A 19632-nucleotide genomic window follows, 5' to 3' on the forward strand; every position below is an offset into this window, starting at 1 on the left:
GTACATTGACAGAAAAACATTTTGTGGAGCCATGATAGCAAATCATTAAAGGTTTAGAAAGTGATTAGAAAAATGCTTATATTGCTCTTAAATTTGTCTGCAGAAAATTCTGATATTGTTTTTTGGGCTTTTTATCATATTTATCTGAGATGCCATTTTCAAAAAGTGAAAAATATTAAACTGAAATTAACATCTTGACCGGGCCTAATTTTGTCATTTACAAAAATGTCAAGAATCAATCATGTGCTGTAAGTGCTCGGAATACATTCAACAATTTCACCAGTTAAATAATCTTGGTCTAGACTCAGACACAAAACTTCTATAGTACTGGAATTTATAATTTCCAAAAAAAATAATGAATTTACAAGAAGAAAAAACCATAAGACCATAAGATATAGAAGAAGAATGAGTCCACTTGGCCGAGCATGCCTGCTCCATCATTTCATCATAGCTGATTTAGTATCCCTCTCAACCCCATTACCCTGTCTTCTTCCTGTAACCTTTGATTTCCCTTTCTTATCAAGAACCTATCGAACTGCATTTAAAATATACCCAATGATTTAGCCTCCACAGCTGTTTATGAGAATAAATTCCACAGATCCACTATAGGAAACATCCTCTCCACATCCACTCTATCCAGGCCTTTCAATATTCAATAGGTTACGATAAGATCCCCACTTATTCTTCTAAACTCCAGCGAAAGAAGGCCTAGTGCCATCAAATGCTCCTGATACATTAACAATTCACACCCGTAATTATTCTTGTCAACCTCCTCTGGACCCTCTCCAATGCCAGCACATTAGTTTTCAGATAATGAACCCAAAACTGCTCACAATTCTCCATGTGGTCTAACCAATGCCTTATAAAGCCTCAGCATTATATCCTTGTTTTTATATTCTAGTCCTCTCAAAATGAATGCTAACGTTGTACTTGTTTTCCTTACCATCGACTCAAACTGCAAGTCAATCTTTAAGGAATTCTGCATGAGGACTCACAAGTTCCTATGCATCTCTGATTTTTTAAATTTCTTCCCATTTAAAAAATAATCTACACCTTTATTTCTTCTACCAAAGTGCATGATCATACACTTCCCTTCACTATATTCCATCTGTCACTTCTTTGCTCATTCTCCCAATCTAAGTCCTTCTGCAGACTTCCTGCTTCCTCAGCACTATTTGTCACTCCACCTATCTCTGTGTCATCTGTAAACCTGGTGGCTATAAAGCCCATATTGGCCCTCACTTCTCTTTACTCTTCATATATCTGAAAAATCTTTTGGTATCCTCTTTTGTGTCGCTTAACTTCATATGTCATCATTTCTCGCCTTATAGCTTTTTAGTTGCTTTATGGTGGCTTTAAACACTTACCAATCCTCTAAGTTCCCACTATTTTTTGCTATATTATACCTGTATATCCCCCTCCCACTATTCCTTTGGTGCTTTCTTTCACTTCTTTTGTCAGTCACAGTTCGCTCACCCTCCCGTTAGAATACTTCTCCATATCTTGGATGTACAGTGACAATAAAAACTATTCACCTCCTTGTATGTTTTCATGTTTTATTGTTTTACAATTGAATAACAATTACAGTAGATGTAATTTGGTTTTTTTGACACTGATCAACAGAAAAAGACTTTCATGTCAAAATGAAAATAAATCTCTACAAAGTGATCTAAATTAATTTGAAATATAAAACACAAAAATAATTGATTGCTTAAGTATTCACCCCCATGAAATGTGGTGCAGCCAATTGGTTTTAAAAGTCACAAAATTAGTTAAGGTGTCCTAGCTATATATAAATATGTGTGCAGTCAAGGTGTTCCAATTGATTATACTAAAAATACACCAGTATCTGGTGAGTCGGTATTCTGACAGAAACAGCACCATAAAGACAAAAGAACACCCCAGGCAAGTCTGTGAAAACATTTTTGAAAAGCACAAGTCAATAAATGAAAACAAGAAAAATTCCAAGTCACTAAATATCCCTTGGAGTACAGCTAAATCAATCATCAAAGAAACGGAAAGAATATGGCACAGCTGTAAATCTGCCTAGAGCAGGTCGTCCTCAAAAACTGAGTGACCGTGCAAGAATTGGACTAGTGAGGGACCTATGCAAATTCTGGAGGAGTTTCAAGCTGCAGTGGCTGAGATGCGAGACACTCCAGTTAGAACAGCTGTTGCCCGGATGCTTCACCAGTCACAGTTTTATGGGAGAGTGGCAAAGAGAAAGCCACTATTGAAAAAAACTCATATGAAATCTTGACTAGAGTTTGCCAGAAGGCATGTGGAAGACTCTGAAGTCAGCTGGCAGAAAGTTGTATGGTCTGATGAAACCAAAATTAAGCTTTTTGACCATCAGACTAAACACTACGTTTAGCATAACCAAACATCACCATCCCTACCATGAAGTATGATGGTGGATACATCATGCTGTGAGGATGCTTCACTGCAGCAGGCCCTGAAAGGCTTATGAAGGTAAAGGGTAAAATGAATGCAGCAAAATCCAGGGAAATCCAGGAAGAAAACCTGATGCAGACTGCAAGAGAAATGCACCTTGAGAGAATTTGTTTTGCAGCAAGACAATGACCCCAAGTATAAAGCTAAAGCTATACAGGAATGGCTTCAAAACAACAAAGTTAATATCCTGCAGTGGCCAAGTCAGAGTTCAGACCTCAATCCAATTGAGAATTTGTGGCTGGACTTGAAAAGGGCTATTCGCTTATGATCCCCATGCAATTTGACAGAGCTTGAGCAGTTTTGTAAAGAAGAATGGAGAAAAATTGTATGTCCAGATGTGCAAAGCTGATAGACCTGTGATTGCTGCCAAAGGCGCATCTATTAAATACTGACTAGAAGGGGGTGAATACTTAAGCATACAATTATTCTGTGCTTATTACTTGTAATAAATTTGGACCAATTTGTCAATATTTGTTTTCACTTTGGCATGAAAGAATCTTGTCTGTTGATCATTGTCAAAAAAGCCAAATTAAATCCACTGTGATTCAATGTTGTAAGACAATAACACATGAAAACTTCAAAGAGGGTGAATACTTTTTATAGGCACTAAATCTATCCTGTGCCTTCTGAATTTCCCCCAGAAACTCCAGCCATTGCCATTCTGCCATCATCCCTGCTAGTGTCCCCTTCCAATCAAATTTGGCAAACTCCTCTCTCATGCCTCTGTAATTCCCTTAACTCCACTGATTTATCTGACTTTATCTTCTCTCTTAAAGTGCAGGTGGATTCTATCATATTATGATCACACCTTCCTAAAAGTTTATTTACCAATCAAATCTGGTTCAATACATAATAACCAATCCAGAATTGTCTATCCCCTAGTGAGCTCAACCAGAAGCCTCTCTAAAAAGCCATCTTGTGGGCATTTTACCAATTCCCTCTCTTGGGATTCAGCACCAAAATGATTTTCCCAACCTACTGCATATTGAAAACTGTGTGGCAATGCAACATTGCCCTTTTTATATGTGTTTTCTATCCCCCATTGTAATTTATATTCCACAATCTGGCTCTGTTCAGACATCTGTATATGACTCCCGTCAGGGTCTTTTTTACCCTTGAAGTTTCTTAATTGGATTCAATATCTTCTGATCCTATGTCATCTCTTTCTAAGCATTTGATTTTTTTTTAACCAACAGAGCCTCCCATCCCCTCTCCCTACCTGCCTGTCCTTTGTGTCTCTTTGGATGTTAAGCTCCCAACTATGTGATGCCCACATCAGACCTGCTAAACTCTAACTGTGCTACAAGATCATCTACCTTATTCCACGTAACACCTTTAATCCTGTATTCAACACCCTTTTCAATTTTGCCCTTATGCTCATCCCACTGTAATCTGCCCTGTCTTGCCCTGTAATCAGCTTGTCCATCCTCACATTCTGACTACACACTGCATCTACTTGTACACCAAATGCCCTTCCTCACTTTGGTTCCAAACCCCCTGGCAAATTAGTTTAAACCCTCCCCTATAGCTCTAGCAAACCTGTCTGCAAGGTAATTGGTCCCCCTTGGGTTCAGGTGTAACCCATCCTTTTTGTACAGGTCATACCTTCCCCAGAATAGATCCCAATGATCCCAAAATCTGAAGCCATGCCCCCTGCATCAGAATATTTGATTTTCTTTCAGAGCTGAATCTGGTTGAATGGATTCAGATACAGAGAAAATAAACTGATTTAACATGGATTGTACCAACTGTGCCAAGTCTGCAGATCCTTTTAATGTTGTTTCAACTTCACAAATCTAGTTTATTTGAAATTCTAGATGATGATGCACTTTGACATTTTCAATTTCAGGAGCAGCAGAGAAAAGCTCAAAGCATGGTGCAGAGGACAAAACACAAAACATTATTGCAGCCATGAAGGAAAGAATGAAAATCAGAGAGAGAAACAAGCCTGAGATCTTTGAGTTGATCCAAGCACAATTTGAAGTGTCTAAGGAAGACCATGCACAGCATCTGAAGGCAGCAAAGCAGAATGTGTTGGAGGGAACATCTAAATGGTCAGCAAAGATAAAAATAACAGGTCAGACTACCCAAAGTATATTTATCTTAACAATGCAAATTACGATAGCCAGTGTATGAATATTTGGATGTTTATAGTAATGTTTATAATAATAGTTTATTCTGAGTTTTCATTTACTTTCAAAATTAAGGCCTTCTCAAAAATGTTCAAGTCTTAAAAATAATTTACTATATCAGAACTGGGTATTAGTTGTTATCCCACTATAAGACAATGGCCTTGTTGGTGAAATGATCACCGAGCTAATTTTTCTCTAACATCCTAGGCTAATGAAAGTTAAGAAGTCTTTTGTGTTGCTACAAGCACCTTATGTAAAATAAATAAAAATTAGCTTAATTTGACACAAGTTATAATGATTTTTGTTGCACAAGCTGTCGGGTAGCTTGTGTGAGAAGTGGAGATGGTATAGCAACATTTCTGAAACATTTACATTTCATATATGCCCATTTGACACCACTGGTCCGTATTTCTATCTTGGAGAATTTGTTTATGTTACAAATAATGAAATGTGCTCCATTCCATTCCACTTATAATATTATTCCTGGGTGCAACTTCCCTACTTCATAAACCATCCTGAAATTCTAATTCCCTGTAATCTGCATTAAGAGATATTGAATGTAATGTATATGAGTCAAGCAAGCAAGTAATTGCATCAATCCTTCAACCAGACTGCCTAACTCAAGCTGTATTTTACCATTTCCCTTTACAACCCATCTCTTATTCTTCAAATTATTCCATGATCAGATTCAACTAGTTACTTTCAAGTTAGTTTATTTTAGATCTTTTAAGATAGGAATAGCTTCCAGATTGTAGTCGGAACCCATCTGGTTCACTAATCTCCATTTTCAGGCCATCTATACCTGTGAGTCTGTACTTTCACAATACCAAGCTGCCCAATGAAAAGGCTCAAAAAGCCATTGTTCATGAATATTTTGGGATGGGTAAAAAATGCAGGCCTAGCCTGTAACATCTGTGTCTTGTGAATAGATCAGTTAAATAAATTTGACTCTGTGCAAATCCACCAAACAGATTCTTGACTAAGGTTTTGAAACAACTTGCCTATGCTGCTCTGTCTTTTTCAACAATGCATTACAAGGTTGTCCCCTGTCTTAATTCCTCACATAGCATCTGAATCCGATCAAAAGGAGCATCTAACACAATTTAGAATGTGCAGGAATACATTTTAAAAATCTTTTGTCTTTTGAGAACACTAATTTATAGAAGTTAATAGAGTTAATCTTATTTTAAAAATAAGATGCATTATGAAACTAATTAATTTTGAGAAGTGTATAATTGGGTACACCTCCTATAATGTGCCAATTTTGTAAAGATGTTTTACATTCCATAGCAGCGCTATTAACCTACACAGTTGTCAGGAAGTTCTAGGGTGTTTGAGATATAAATCAAAATTTGCTTTCAGAGGAAACTTCGCTTGAATGTTTCCACCAATTTATTTTTCATAAATTTATGATTAAAATCAAAAAGTTTTGAAGTTGGATAGTCTAAATTTATAAAGCAATGAAGTCCATCCTCTTTTACTTCTAATAATCCTGCTGAGTTTGACGAGTGAGGATCTCCAATTATCAAATCCTACTTTGTGTTCTGAAAAAGAAACTCACCAATCAGCCCCAGTTCAGCTTAAACTGAATTTAATGTTAAAAAATGTTGACTGGTCAGCCAACCAATATTTCCTTGAAGGTTTCCAAATTTGGCATAAATTAGAGCTAACACAGAATAACATTTATAAAAACTGACATTGGAAATACCTCAGAACAAATTCCTCACTCCTTAAGCATTGCCATTACCAAAGCCAATGACCAAGTTCTGCAGTTGTTGTATTCCAGCTCCATGTCCATTTCTTTTCTAGAAACTAGTATAACTTGTTATTGGACTGACAGGATCATCAGTATAATGATTCATATTATTTTCCTAAAAATTTTGTCTATTTATTGTCTTACGTAATTCTCCTGCCCCAATCTGTCAAAATTACCAAAGTAATGAACATTGAACAGTACCTCACAGTAATAGGATATTCATCCCACCATATGTATGCCAAATATGATGCCAATTTAAACTAATACAATCTGCCTGCACATCATTTATAACCCTTCATTCACCGCCTCTTTATGGGTAGTCTAAGTGCCTCTTAAATGTTATTATCACATTCATAAGACATAGGAGCAGAATTAGGCAATTAGGCCCATTGATCTGCTCTGCCATTCCATCATGGCCGATTTATTGATTTATTTATTTATTTGTTTACTTACTTTCTGATACAGCGTGGAATAGATCTTTCTGGCCCTTCAAGCTATGTCAGTCCAGCAAACCACAAGCTTGATTAGCCCAAATCTAATATCTAATTAACCTAGCACAGGGCCTTTGGACCATGGGAGGAAACTGGAGCACCAGGGAACAACCACAAACATTCCATAAGCAGGGTATACAGAGACTCCTTACAGAATTGAAGTCCAAACTCTGGAATGCCCTAAGCTGTAATAAACATCATGCTTACCACTACACTGCAATGGCTGAAGATTTATTATCTTTCTTAACCCCATTCCCCTCCCTTCTTCCTTTAACCTGTAATGTTCTTACTAATAAAAAAAATCAGTTTCTGCTATAAATATACTCAATTACAGCCTCCACAGCCATCTGTGGCAATGAATTCCATAGATTCACCATGATCTTGCTAAAGAAATTCCTCTTCATCTCTGTTCTAAATGTCCTTCTAAGACATTATGTGCCTTGGTACTAGATACCCCCACTATAAGAAACATCCTTTTCATGTCCACTCTATCTAGGCCTTTCATTATTCAGTTGGTTTAAATGAGATCCCCTTATTCTTCTTAACCACAGCAAGTACAGGCCCAGAGCCTTCAAAAGTTCATTATACATTGAACCTTTCATTCATCAGATCATTCTCATAAATCTCCCCTGAACCTTCTCCTAAGCCAGCACATCCTTTCTTAGATAAAGGGCCCAAAACTGCTCTCAATACTCCATAAATAGTCTAGCCAATACATTATAAAGCCTCAGCTTGTAATCTTGCTTTTATATTCTAGTCCTCTCAAAATGAACGTTAACATTGCATTTGCCTTCCTGACTATCATCTGAATCTGCAAGCTAATGTTTAGGGAATCCTGCATTATAATTCAGTTCCCTGTATTTAAATGTAACCTTATTTATTTATGTATCTACTATCTATCATTTATCCATCCATTTATTTATTTATTTATTTGTTTGTTTGTTTCTTATGTATTTATCTACGTATGTATGGGATACAGCATGGTAATAGGAAACAGGAGCATCTGGCGGAAACCCACCTGGTCACAAGGAGAACATGCAAACCCCTCACAGACAGCAGTAGGAATTGAACCCGGGTCACTGGCTCTGTAAAGCATTATGCTAACTACTACGCTACCATGCCATGCCAAATTTCTGGACTGGAATTCTGTGGATAGGCACCACTATATTCTATGTTTAGTTTGTGTGATGAAGGAAGGAACTCTACTCTTCTATAGCACTCACTTTTGTGATTCAAGCAGATTTTGACTGGTGTTCTCCATTGACCAGGGAAAATACCCTAGCATTCACATGTTAGTATTGGTAAATACTAAAAGTTGCCAGTGTATATTTCATCATAATTAAGTTTTGCCTATATGATTAAAAGTATGTATTAAACATTCCAATCTTTCCTTGTACATACAGTGCTCTGTGCTCAGGGTTTACAAGCAAAAGATAAGACTGGCTCAAGTGACCCTTATGTCACAGTGCAAGTGGGTAAAACCAAAAGGAGGACTAAAACCATTTTTGGGAATCTCAACCCAAGCTGGGATGAAACTTTTCACTTGTAAGTACTGGATTATAGTTTTTAAATATTTACTGTAGATGATCGAATTGGGAAATTTTATAGTTTGCTTCCAAGTAGGATTTGCTAATATGCAATATACTTGCAATATATTTTTACAATCACCGAATTCATACTTTCAAAGGTTACTGGTAAAAAGTAAGAACTGATTTCAAGTGAAAGCAGTAAATGCTTGGTGTTATCAAAATAATAATCCTGAATTTTAACACAGTACAAATAATGGCATAAGAAGTCAGTGTCATTCAGTAATTTTCTACATCAGAATCAGGTTTAATGCCACTGACGTACAGTAAGTCATGATTTTTTTTTTGTATTGTGGCGGCACTACACTACAATACATAAAATCACTTTAAATTACAATAAGAAATATATATAAAAATTAAAACACTAGTGCGAAAGAGAGCAAATAGACTGAGGTAGTGCTTATGGGTTGCTTCATTGTTTGCTTAGAAATTTGATGGTAGAGGAGTAGAAGATGTTTTAAAAATGTTGAGTATCTGTTGTACCTCCTTCCTGATGATAGTAATATGAAGAGAGCCCGTCCTGTGTGATGTCGTCAAGTCACTTTTATTGTCATTTCGACCATAACTGCTGGTATAGTACATAGTAAAAATGAGACAATGTTTTTCAGGACCATGGTGTTACATGATACAGTACAAAAACTAGACTGAACTATGTAAAAAAAAAACACAGAGAAAAAAAAAACACACAACAACTACACTACACTACAGACCTACCCAGGACTGCATAAAGTGCAGGCATTACAATAAATAATAAACAGGTCAATAGGACAAGGTGTCAGGCCAGGTGCTGGGTATTGAGGAGTCTGATAGCTTGGGGGAAGAAACTGTTACATAGTATGGTTGTAAGAGCCCAAATGCTTCGGAGCCTTTTCACAGATGGCAGGAGGGAGAAGAGGTTGTATAAGGGGTGCATGGGGTCCTTCATAATGCTGTTTGCTTTGTGGATGCAGTGTGTAGTGTAAATGTTCATAATGGCAGGAAGAGAGACCCCGATGATCTCAGCTGACCTCACTATCCGCTGCAGGGTCTTGCGATCTGAGATGGTGCAATTTCCAAACCAGGCAGTGATGCAGCTGCTCAGGATGCTCTCAATACAACCCCTGTAGAATGTGATGAGGATGGGGGTGGGAGATGGACTTTCCTCAGCCTTCACAGAAAGTAGAGACGCTGCTGGGCTTTCTTTGCTATGGAGCTGGTGTTGAGGGACCAGGTGAGATTCTCTGCCAGGTGAACACCAAGAAATTTGGTGCTCTTAACGATCTCTACCGAGGAGCCGTCGATGTTCAGCGGGGAGTAGTCGTTCCATGCCCTTCTGAAGTCAACAACCATCTCTTTTGTTTTGTTCACATTAAGTGACAGGTTGTTGGCTCTGCGCCAGTCCATTAGCCACTACACCTCCTCTCTGTAAGCTGACTTGTCATTCTTGCTGATGAGACCCACCACGGTCGTGTCATCGGCGTACTTGATGACATGGTTCGAGCTGTGTGTTGCAGCACAGTCGTGGGTCAGCAGAGTGAACAGCAGTGGACTGAACACATAGTCCTGGGGGGCTCCTGTGCTCAGTGTGATGGTGTTGGAGATGCTGCTCCCGATCCGGACTGACTGAGGTCTCCCAGTCAGGAAGTCTAATTGCAGAGGGAGGTGTTCAGGCCCAGTAGGCTCAGCTTTCCAATCAGTTTCTGAGGGATGATTGTGTTGAATGCTGAACTGAAGTCTATGAACAGCATCCGAACGTACGTGTCTTTTTTGTCCAGGTGGGTTAGGGCCAGGTGGAGGGTGGTGGCAATGGCATCGTCTGTTGAGCGGTTGGGACGGTACGCAAACTGCAGGGGGTCCAGTGAGGGGGGCAGCAGGGTCTTGATATGCCTCATGATGAGCCTCTCGAAACACTTCATGATGATGGATGTGAGTGCAATGGGACGTTAGTCATTTAGGCAGGACACTGAAGACTTCTTCGGCACGGGGCTGTGCATCTTTAATGATGGATGCCACCTTTTGAAATGTCCCGGATGGTGGTTAGGCCAGTGCATATGATGGAGCTGGCTGAGTGTGCAACCCAGGGTAGCTTTTTGTAATTCCTTGCAGTGGCCCCTCCATACCAGCTGGTGATGCAACCAGTTAGAATGCTCTCCATTATATATCTGTAGCTGTTTGCTAGTCTTTGGTGACATACCAGATCCGAGTCCTAAACGACTTTGTTTTAAAACAAAAATAAATCATGTGTGTGTGTATATGTGAGAGAGAGAAAGAGGGAAGATGCTGAAGATGTTTTGAATCATAGAACATAGATATAGAACAGAACAGCGCAGGAATGGGTCCTTCAGCCCATGATGTACCGAACTAATTAAACAAGTAATTAACTAAACTAATCCCTCCTCCCTACAAAATATCCATATTGCTCCATTTTTGCATCTTCAATTGCCTATCTAAGAGCCCCTTAAATGCCTTTTTCATACAGGTGTTCCCCACTTTACGAATGTTCGCTTTACGCCACTTCACTTTTACAAAACACCTACATTAGTAACCTGCTTTCGCATTACAAAGAGGATTTTCACTTTTATGAAAATTTTTCCCATATAAATTAATGGTTCTTTGCTTTATGCCATTTCAGCTTAAGAAAGGTTTCATAGGAACACTCTACCTTTGTAAAGGGGGGGGAAACTCCTGTATTTGTCTCCACTGCTACCCCTGGTAGTGCATTAGTGCATTTCAGGCATTGAATATACTCTAATTATAGTGCTCTTTCCCTTTGGGGGGTGGATGAAGTTTCCGTCATACAGGTTGCTTTGCCTGTATGACCCATCAAGTCTTCTTATATTATTTAGAAGCCATATAAACCAAAGCATTCTCTGAATTAAATATAGTTAAGTTTTCAGCTTTTCCTAGCTTTTTCTCCATGACTAAATCCTTATTGAGCAACAAGCTCTGATTACTGAATCTGTCCCATTTCTTGTTTCACTGTGGAAAATCTAGTTTTCTATCTAGAAAATCCAGAGCAAATCTGGTTTAACCACATGAATAGTTTAAAAAATCAGATTTGAATTGAAATGTAGTGTAGGTCCTTAATTATCATGAGGTTTCAACTATTCTTGTTTAAGTCATTATGGAACTGATCACTGTTTGTTGCAAAATTACATCAGATGCCTGTTTGGTGCTGGTAATGGTAAACAGAGAAATCAAACTTTTTCCATTATTTAGTATCCTGAGCCTTCTTGCCTTACCTGTATCCAAACTAGGGAGTTGGAAAAATAATTTAAACAGATTAGAACAATAAGTAAAGAAATGACAGATGGAATATAGTGTAGCAAAATATATGGTCATACAAGTTAGTAAAAGGAATAAAGGTGTAGTAGGCTTTCAAAATGGAGAAAATTCAGAAATCCAAGGGACAAAGGGACTTGGAAGTCCTTGTATAAGATTCCCTAAAAGTTAACTTGCAGATTAAATCAGTGGTAAGGACGGCAAATGCAATGTTAGCGTTCGTTTTGAGAGGACTAGAATATGAACTCAAAGATGTCATGCTGAGGTTTTATATATAGCCTTGGTGAGAGACTGTACTTGGAGTATTGTGAGCAGTTTTGGGCCCTAATCTAAGAGAAGATGTGCTGGCATAGGAGAGGGTCCAGAGGAGTTTCACAAGAATGATTCCAAAAATGAAAGGATTAACCTATGAAGAGTGTTTGATGGCTCTGGGCCTATACTTGCTGGAATTCAGAAGAGTGGGGGGGGGGGGGGGTCTCATTGAAACATATCGAATATTAAAAGGCTTAGGTAGAGTGGATGTGGAGAGGATTTTTCCTTTAGTGGGATCTAGGCCCAGATGTCACAGCCTCAGATAAAGGGACTGATTTAGAACAGAGATGAAACATAGAAAACCTAGAGCACAATACAGGCCCTTCAGTCCACAAAGTTGTGCCGAACATGTCCCTACCTTAGAAATTACTAGGTTTACCCATAGCCCTCTATTTTTCTAAGTTCCATATACTGAGGAGGAATTTCTTTAGCTAGAGGATGGTGAATCTGTGGAATTCATTGCCACAGATAGCTGTGGAGGCCAAATTATTTGGTATAGTTAAAGTAGAGGCCGCAAGGTTCTTGATTAGTCAGGACATCAAAGTTTACAGAGAGATCAGGAGAATGGGGTTGAGAGTGTGATGTGAGTCCTTGACAAGGATAGTTTGGACCCAAGTGCTGAAGTATCCAAAGCAAGGATCAAGACACGGTATCAAACCAGATCAAGAATTGAGCACAAACAAATGCTAGATGATATCACTAGTTGGGCTTATGATTGAGCACCAAAGCTCAGTTCAGGTGCTCTTTAAGTACTCAATTCTTGGTGCCCTAAACATGATTGTCAATTAGCAGGACCACCCTGAAACTTTAAAGGGGGTCACTCCAGCTATCTACAAAGAGCTCGAATGGCTAAATCCCAGAAGCTAGAGCATCTTGTAACAGAGAGAGGTATAGTAAGTGGGGTGGCGGTTTGTCTGGTCTGTGCTATATCTCTAAATGATTAAATAAATATAATTGTTCATGATGGTTTGGCAGAGTAGACTCAATGGTTGAATGGTCTAATGGCCTTGTGTTCTTATGATATCCATTTTAAAAGAGGATTTGTTCTAGTCTTGTCCTTGCTTACCTGATTCATTTTTGGTTATACTGTAAGGTACAATACAATAGAGTTCCTTCTTATTTCCTGCCCTAAATTTGTAGAAAAATTAATAGCTATTGGAACTATAGATGGAATCAGATTTCTAAATTTGTTAGCATTTGAGTGACCAATGTAGGTTAGCTGAAGATGTTAACCAGAGATATACAGATTTTCGTCCATTGGTAGAATCAGTGATTGTAAATCCTCACCTAAATCTCTGTTTAGCAGCTGTTCCCAGTGTAATGAAAAAAGTAACCATCTAAACACAGTAAAAAGCATTGTAATATAATGTTCACAAGATATAGAAAACATATAATGCCCCAAATCAGCTCTAGGCCCATAATTATACAATTTATTCACAAAGGGTCAATATTGGACCCACATTATTCTTTCCTGTTCCCTGAAACTGCTGCTCCCTAAAATCAGTGTACAGATGGCAGCAGAGAAAGGTGAATGAGCTGCATTAAATTTTCATGGCGATGAATGAATTCATGTTCAGCATGTTCATTGCTTTGTTTTGAGTGCTTAGCATTTTGATCTTTATTCATCAGTGTTGCTATAATTGTAATTTCTAGTGTGCTACAGGCTTTGATTCCATTGACCTCAACATCTTCAAATGTCATCAACGGAAAGGTGTTAAGGAGCTAGGTGAAGCAGAAGTGATAGCCAGCAGGAGTAGCATCCCTGGGTTCATTATATGATATTTTGAACTTTCTCATCTGACATCAGCTGAGTCACAGAAAATGAGACCTGATAATCTTGAGCATCTTGTTTAAAGAGACTGCTCTCTGCATGAGGATGAATGTATGCCAAATATGGCCCACAGCAGTTACTAAGTAAGTGAACGTCAGGAAGGGCTTCCAAGGTGAAAGGGGAAAGGTTATGAGATCTTGGGTCGAATTAAGTTATGGCAACACCAAGTATTTTTCCAGGTTCAAATAATAACACATGGATGTCTAGAAACTCTTCCCCAGGTAGTATACTACATAATTACATCAGCTAATAAATTAAATGAAAGCAGATTCCAACACACAGATGCTAATTTATTGTCTTCAACATGTTTGCTGATAATAAAATTTGAAAGAGATATGTTTTTCCAGGCTGGGCATTGGAGGCCTGAAATAAAGGTATCATTTAAAAATGCAATGCAAGGTAAATTTTAGGGTGCTCCTAGTAGGATGGGTCAGTTGGATTTACATAAACTTCCTGCTTTTGAAAAAGATATCTTTTCTCATTTGAGTGTATTCCAATTGTACATAGATCAAACTCCAATTGAGATTTAACCTTCTTAGATAATAACAAATTAGAGAAGTAAAAAATATATAGGAAAAGGCTGAAACTAGCTGCCAGTGATTTAATCATAGACATGTCAGCCATAAAGAATCAAGTGCTGAGTGTTTTAATTGGTTGCACTGAGCAACCAATTACCTTTCTGGTAGGAGAAGAGCAGAGCACCAGTAATCCTGACCAGCTAAAATGAATACCATGGAATTTATTAAAATATAAACTATTTCTAATTGTCTATTCCAAAAAAAACAATTATTCATGCCTTCTCATCTTTGGCAAAATACAAGAAGAAAGTGTCAGTTATTCTAAGATCACCATTTTGAAATATCACGCATTCTTATTGAATGCATCTCTTTATGGTGGAATTAATTGAAGTGGCAAGTTCAAAAGGTTAGACATTTCTAATTGCCTATATATGCAGTGCACCAAAATCTGGCAGGATGATTTGCAAGTTTAGTTTTCTCAAACTATTCCCTGCTAACCATACAGAGTAAATTGAGAATAACTGGTGAAATTTCATGTGTGAACGATTGAGGTAAAATTCAGGAATGGAAAGAATTCAAGGCAGCAGTGATGCATTCATCTTAGGGGAATGGCTTAGGGTCTGTGTAGGGGCCCAAGTTCTGTATTTAAGTTAAGGTGGGCCCATATTCCATCACATTGCATGCTTGTACAGTTACTGGTGATTTCTGGTTTCCAATAGCAAATGCTGTAGTAAGTGGGTCAGCTGCCATAGTGGTTACATCAGTTTGAGGAAGGTTTAGTGATTTGCCATACCAGCTAACAATTGAAATGAGATTGAAGAGAATTAAAACTGACGTGAGATTCCAGGTCTAGACTTGGTAGCTGCATTTCCTCAGTCAGGTCTACCTCAACTTCCGCAACATAGTCTTCATATGATGTGAATGTCGCCTTTGGTACAAATGGCCTGTGCTACCCACACGCACACCAGATGTAACTTTTGGATGTAATGTCCAAATCTTCAGTACATGTAATTGGACCCCACTGCTCAGAACTGGTCACCTTATTGTTTGGTAAACGTTTGGTAGGAAAAGGAGTTGTGATCTTACATCAAATCTCTGATATGTATTTATCAAATGCTTTTCCAGAGAAACTCAATGATATAACAGATATGAACAATATGTGGATTACGCCTGCCTCACCTGGAAGTGCCATTCAGCATGAAAGCTCAGTTCACTGGATAGACCTTATGTCATCCTCAGACAAAGTAAAAGGAGTATGCTTCTTACTCAACACCTTGTGGTGCTCGAATACGATGATTCCTGCTCACCTAACTTGGAATATCTATTATACCGTAAGACCATAAGACAGAGGGAGCAGAATTAGGCCATTTACCCATCGAGTCTGCTCCTCCATTCAATCATGGACAATTCTTTTTACCCCTCCTCAGCCACACTCCCTGGCATTCTCCCTGTAACTTTTGATGTTGTGACTAATCAAGAGCCTATCAATCTCTGCTTTAAATGCGCCCAACAACCTGACCTCCACAGCTATCTGTGGTAACAAATTCCACAAATTAACCACCCACTGGCTAAAGAAATTTCTCCGCATCTCTGTCTTAAATTGATGCCTCTCTCTCCTGAGACTGTGCCATCTTGTCCCAGACTCCCCCACTATGGGGAACATCCTTTCCACATTTACTCCATCTAGGCCTTTCAATATTTGAAAGGTTTCAATGAGACGTTCCTCATTCCCGGATTCATTCCCGGAATCATCATTGTCAACCTCATCTGAACCCTTTCCATGCCAGCAGATCTTTTCTTAGATAAGGAACCCAAAACTGTTCACAATACTCAAGATGAGGCCTCACCAGTACCTTATAAAGCCTTAGCATCACATCCTTGCTCTTGTATTCTAAAATGCTCGAAATGAATACTAACAATGCATTTGCCTTCCTCACCATGGACTCAATCTGCAAAATAACTTTTAGGGTGTTCTGCACGATGACTCCCAAGTCCCTTTGCATCTAAGATTTTTTGAATCTCTCCCTGTTTAGAAAATAGTCTGCACATTTATTTCTTCTATCAAAGTGCATGACCATGCATTGTCGAACATTGTACTTCATTTGCAACTTTCTTGCCCATTCTGCTAATCTGTTTGCAGCCTTTCTGTTTCCTTAACACACATGCCCCTCCACCAATCTTTGTATCATCTGTAAACTTAGCAACAAAGTACTAATCCATCATTCCATCATCTAAATCATTGATATACAACATAAAAAGAAGTGGTCCCAACACCGCTCCCTGTGGAACATCACTAGTCACTGGCAGCCAACCAGAAAAGGATTCTTTTATTCACACTCACTGCCTCCTACCAATCAGCCAATGATCTAACCATGTTATTATATCTCCTGTAATAACATGGGCTCTTAGCTTGGTAGGCAGCCTCATGTGTGGGCACTTTGTCAAAGGCCTTCTCAAAATCCAAATATTCAACATCCACAGCATCTCCTTTATCTATCGTACTTGTAATCTCCTCAAAAGATTCCAACAGGTTCATTAGGCAACATTTTCCCTTAAGGAAACCATGCTGACTTTATCCTATCTTGCCCTGTTTCATCCTTAACAATTGACTCTAACATCTTTCCAACCACTGAGGTCAGGCTAACTGGTCTATAATTTCCTTTCTGCTGCCTCCCTCCTTTCTTAAAGAGAGGAGTGATATTTGCAGTTTTCCAGTCCTCCGGAACCATGCCAGAGTCCAATGGTTTTTGAAAGATCATTACTAATGCCTCCACAAACTCTACCACTATGTCTTTCAGCTTTTTTGAGCACCTTCTCCCTTGTAATAGTAATTGCACTTCTCTTTCCACACACCCTTCACACCTGGGACACTGCTAGTGATTTCCACAGTGAAGACTGATGCAAAATACTCATTTAGTTCATCTGCCATCTCCTTGTCCCCTATTGTTATTTCTCCAGCCTCTTTTTCTGGTGGTCCTATATCCACTTTCATCTATTGTTGATTTTCTATATACTTGAAAAAGCTTTTTCAACCTTGATATTGTTTGCCAGCTTTCATTCATATTTCATCTTTTCCTTCTGAATGATTCCTTTAGTTGCTTTCTGTAAGTTTTTAAAAGCTTCCCAATCCTCTACCTTTCAGCTATTTTTTGCTTTGTTGTATGTACTCTTTTTTAATTATGTCATAAGTAATATGAATGAGAGGAAGGCAAGCTAATGATTGGGTACAACTGCAGACAGAGAAGGTTAGGTTGTACCACAGAGGCAAAGTTCATAAGGGCGAAGAATGCAGGACTGAAAATGCTGTATTTAAATGCACGTAGCATTCGGAATAAGGTGGCGCAATTAGAGATTGTTTGGTATTGTGGGCATCACTGAGTTGAGGCTGAAAAAATGTCATAGTTGGGAGATTAATATCAAAGGATATCGAAAGGACTGGCAGGAAGGCATAGATAGTGATGTGGCTTTGTTGGTAAGGGATCAAACTACATCTTTAGAAAGAGGGGACATAAGGTCAGAGAATGTCAAATCTTTGTGGGTGGAGTTAAGGAAGTGCAAGGGTAAAATAGCCATTATGGGAATGATATATAGGACTCCAAATAGTAGCCAAGATGAGGGGATAGATTGCAAAGGGAACTGGCATGTAATGCTAAGAAGGCATAATGCATAATCCTTAAGAAGGTCATATAGAAAAGGACCTTGGCAATTGTAGGGATGATTTACAGTGGACAGAAAAGCTTGAGCATATAGGCATTAAGAGAGAGGATGTGTTGGAACTTTTGGAAAGCATCAAGTTGAATAAGTCACTGGGACCAGACAAGATAGACCTCTGGCTACTGTGGGAAGTGAAGGAGGAGATTGCTGAGTCTCTGATGATGATCTTTGCATCATCAATGGGGACAGGAGAGGTTCCGGAGGATTATAGGGTTGCAAATACTGTTCCCTTATTCAAGAAAGGGAGTAGAGATAACCCAAGAAATTATAGACCAGTGAGTCATACTTCAGTGGTTGGTAAGTTGATGGGGAAGATCCTGAGAGGCAGGATTTATGAATATTTGGAGAGGCATAATATGATAAGGAATAGTCAACATGGCTTTGTTAAAGGCAGGTCGTGCCTTACAAGCCTGATTGAATTTTTTGAAGATGTGACTAAACACATTGATGAAGTTACAGCAGTAAATGTAGTGCATATGGATTTCAGCAAGGCATTTGATAAGGTACTCCATGCAAGGCTTATTGATAAAGTAAGGAGGCATGGGATCCAAGGGGACGTTGCTTTGTGGATCCAGAACTGGCTTGCACACAGAAGGCAGAAAGTGATCGTAGATGGGTCATATTCTGCATGAAGGTTGGTGACCAGTGGTGTGCCTCAGGGATCTGTTCTGGGACCCCTTCTCTGATTTTTATAAATGACCTGGATGAGGAAGTGTAGGGATGGGTTAGTAAATTTGCTGATGACACAAAGGTTGTGGATAGTGTGGAGGGCTGTCAGAGGTTACAGCAGGGCATTGTTAGGATACAAAACTGGGCTGAGAAGTGGCAAATGGAGTTCAACCCAGATAAGTGTGAGGTGGTTCATTTTGGTAGGTCAAATATGATGGCAGAATATAGTAAGACACTTGGCAGTGTGGAGGATCAGAAGGATCTTGGGGTCCGAGTCCATAGGACACTCAAAGCTGCTGCATAGGTTGGCTGTGTAGTTAAGAAGGTATACGGTGTATTGGTCTTCATCAACCATGGGATTAAGTGCAAGAGCCGAGAGGTAATGTTACAGATATATAGGACCCTGGTCAGACCCTACTTGGAGTACTGTGATCAGTTCTGATCACCTCACTACAGGAAGGATGTGGAAAATATAGAAAAGGTGCAGAGGATATTTACAAGGATGCTGCCTGGATTGGCGAGCATGCCTTATGAGAACAGGTTGAGTAAACTCGGCCTTTTTCCCTTGGAGCCATGGAGGATGAGAGGTGACCTGATAGAGGTGTATAAGATGATGAGAGGCATTGATCGTGTGGATAGTCAGAGGCTTTTTCCCAGGGCTGAAATGGCTAGCACGAGAGGGCTCAGTTTTAAGGTGCTTGGAAATAGATACAGAGGAGATGTCAAAAGTAAGTTTTTTATGCAGAGAGTGGTGAGTGCATGGAATGGTCTGCCAGTAACGGTAGTGGAGGCGGATATAAGAGACTCCTGGATAGGTACATGGAGCTTAGAAAAATAGAGGGCTATGGGTAACCCAAGGTAATTTCTAAAGTAAGTACATGTTCGGCACAGCATTGTGAGCTGAAGGG

The 19632-nt window shown here is 39.1% G+C and overlaps 1 protein-coding gene across 1 annotated transcript in view; it reads left to right on the forward strand.

Annotated features, from left to right (window-relative positions):
* The window catches only part of LOC140718657 (protein unc-13 homolog B), a 561805-nt gene extending 553423 nt beyond the window's left edge, over window positions 1-8382 (forward strand). The window contains exons 14-15 of the mRNA XM_073032679.1: window positions 4304-4531; window positions 8237-8382. Of these exons, the coding sequence (XP_072888780.1) occupies window positions 4304-4531; window positions 8237-8382 (374 nt within the window). The remainder of the gene's footprint in view (window positions 1-4303; window positions 4532-8236) is intronic.
* Window positions 8383-19632: the final 11250 nt, after the last annotated feature.

This window comes from Hemitrygon akajei, chromosome 30 (assembly GCF_048418815.1).
Source record: "Hemitrygon akajei chromosome 30, sHemAka1.3, whole genome shotgun sequence".
Lineage (NCBI taxonomy): Eukaryota > Metazoa > Chordata > Chondrichthyes > Myliobatiformes > Dasyatidae > Hemitrygon > Hemitrygon akajei.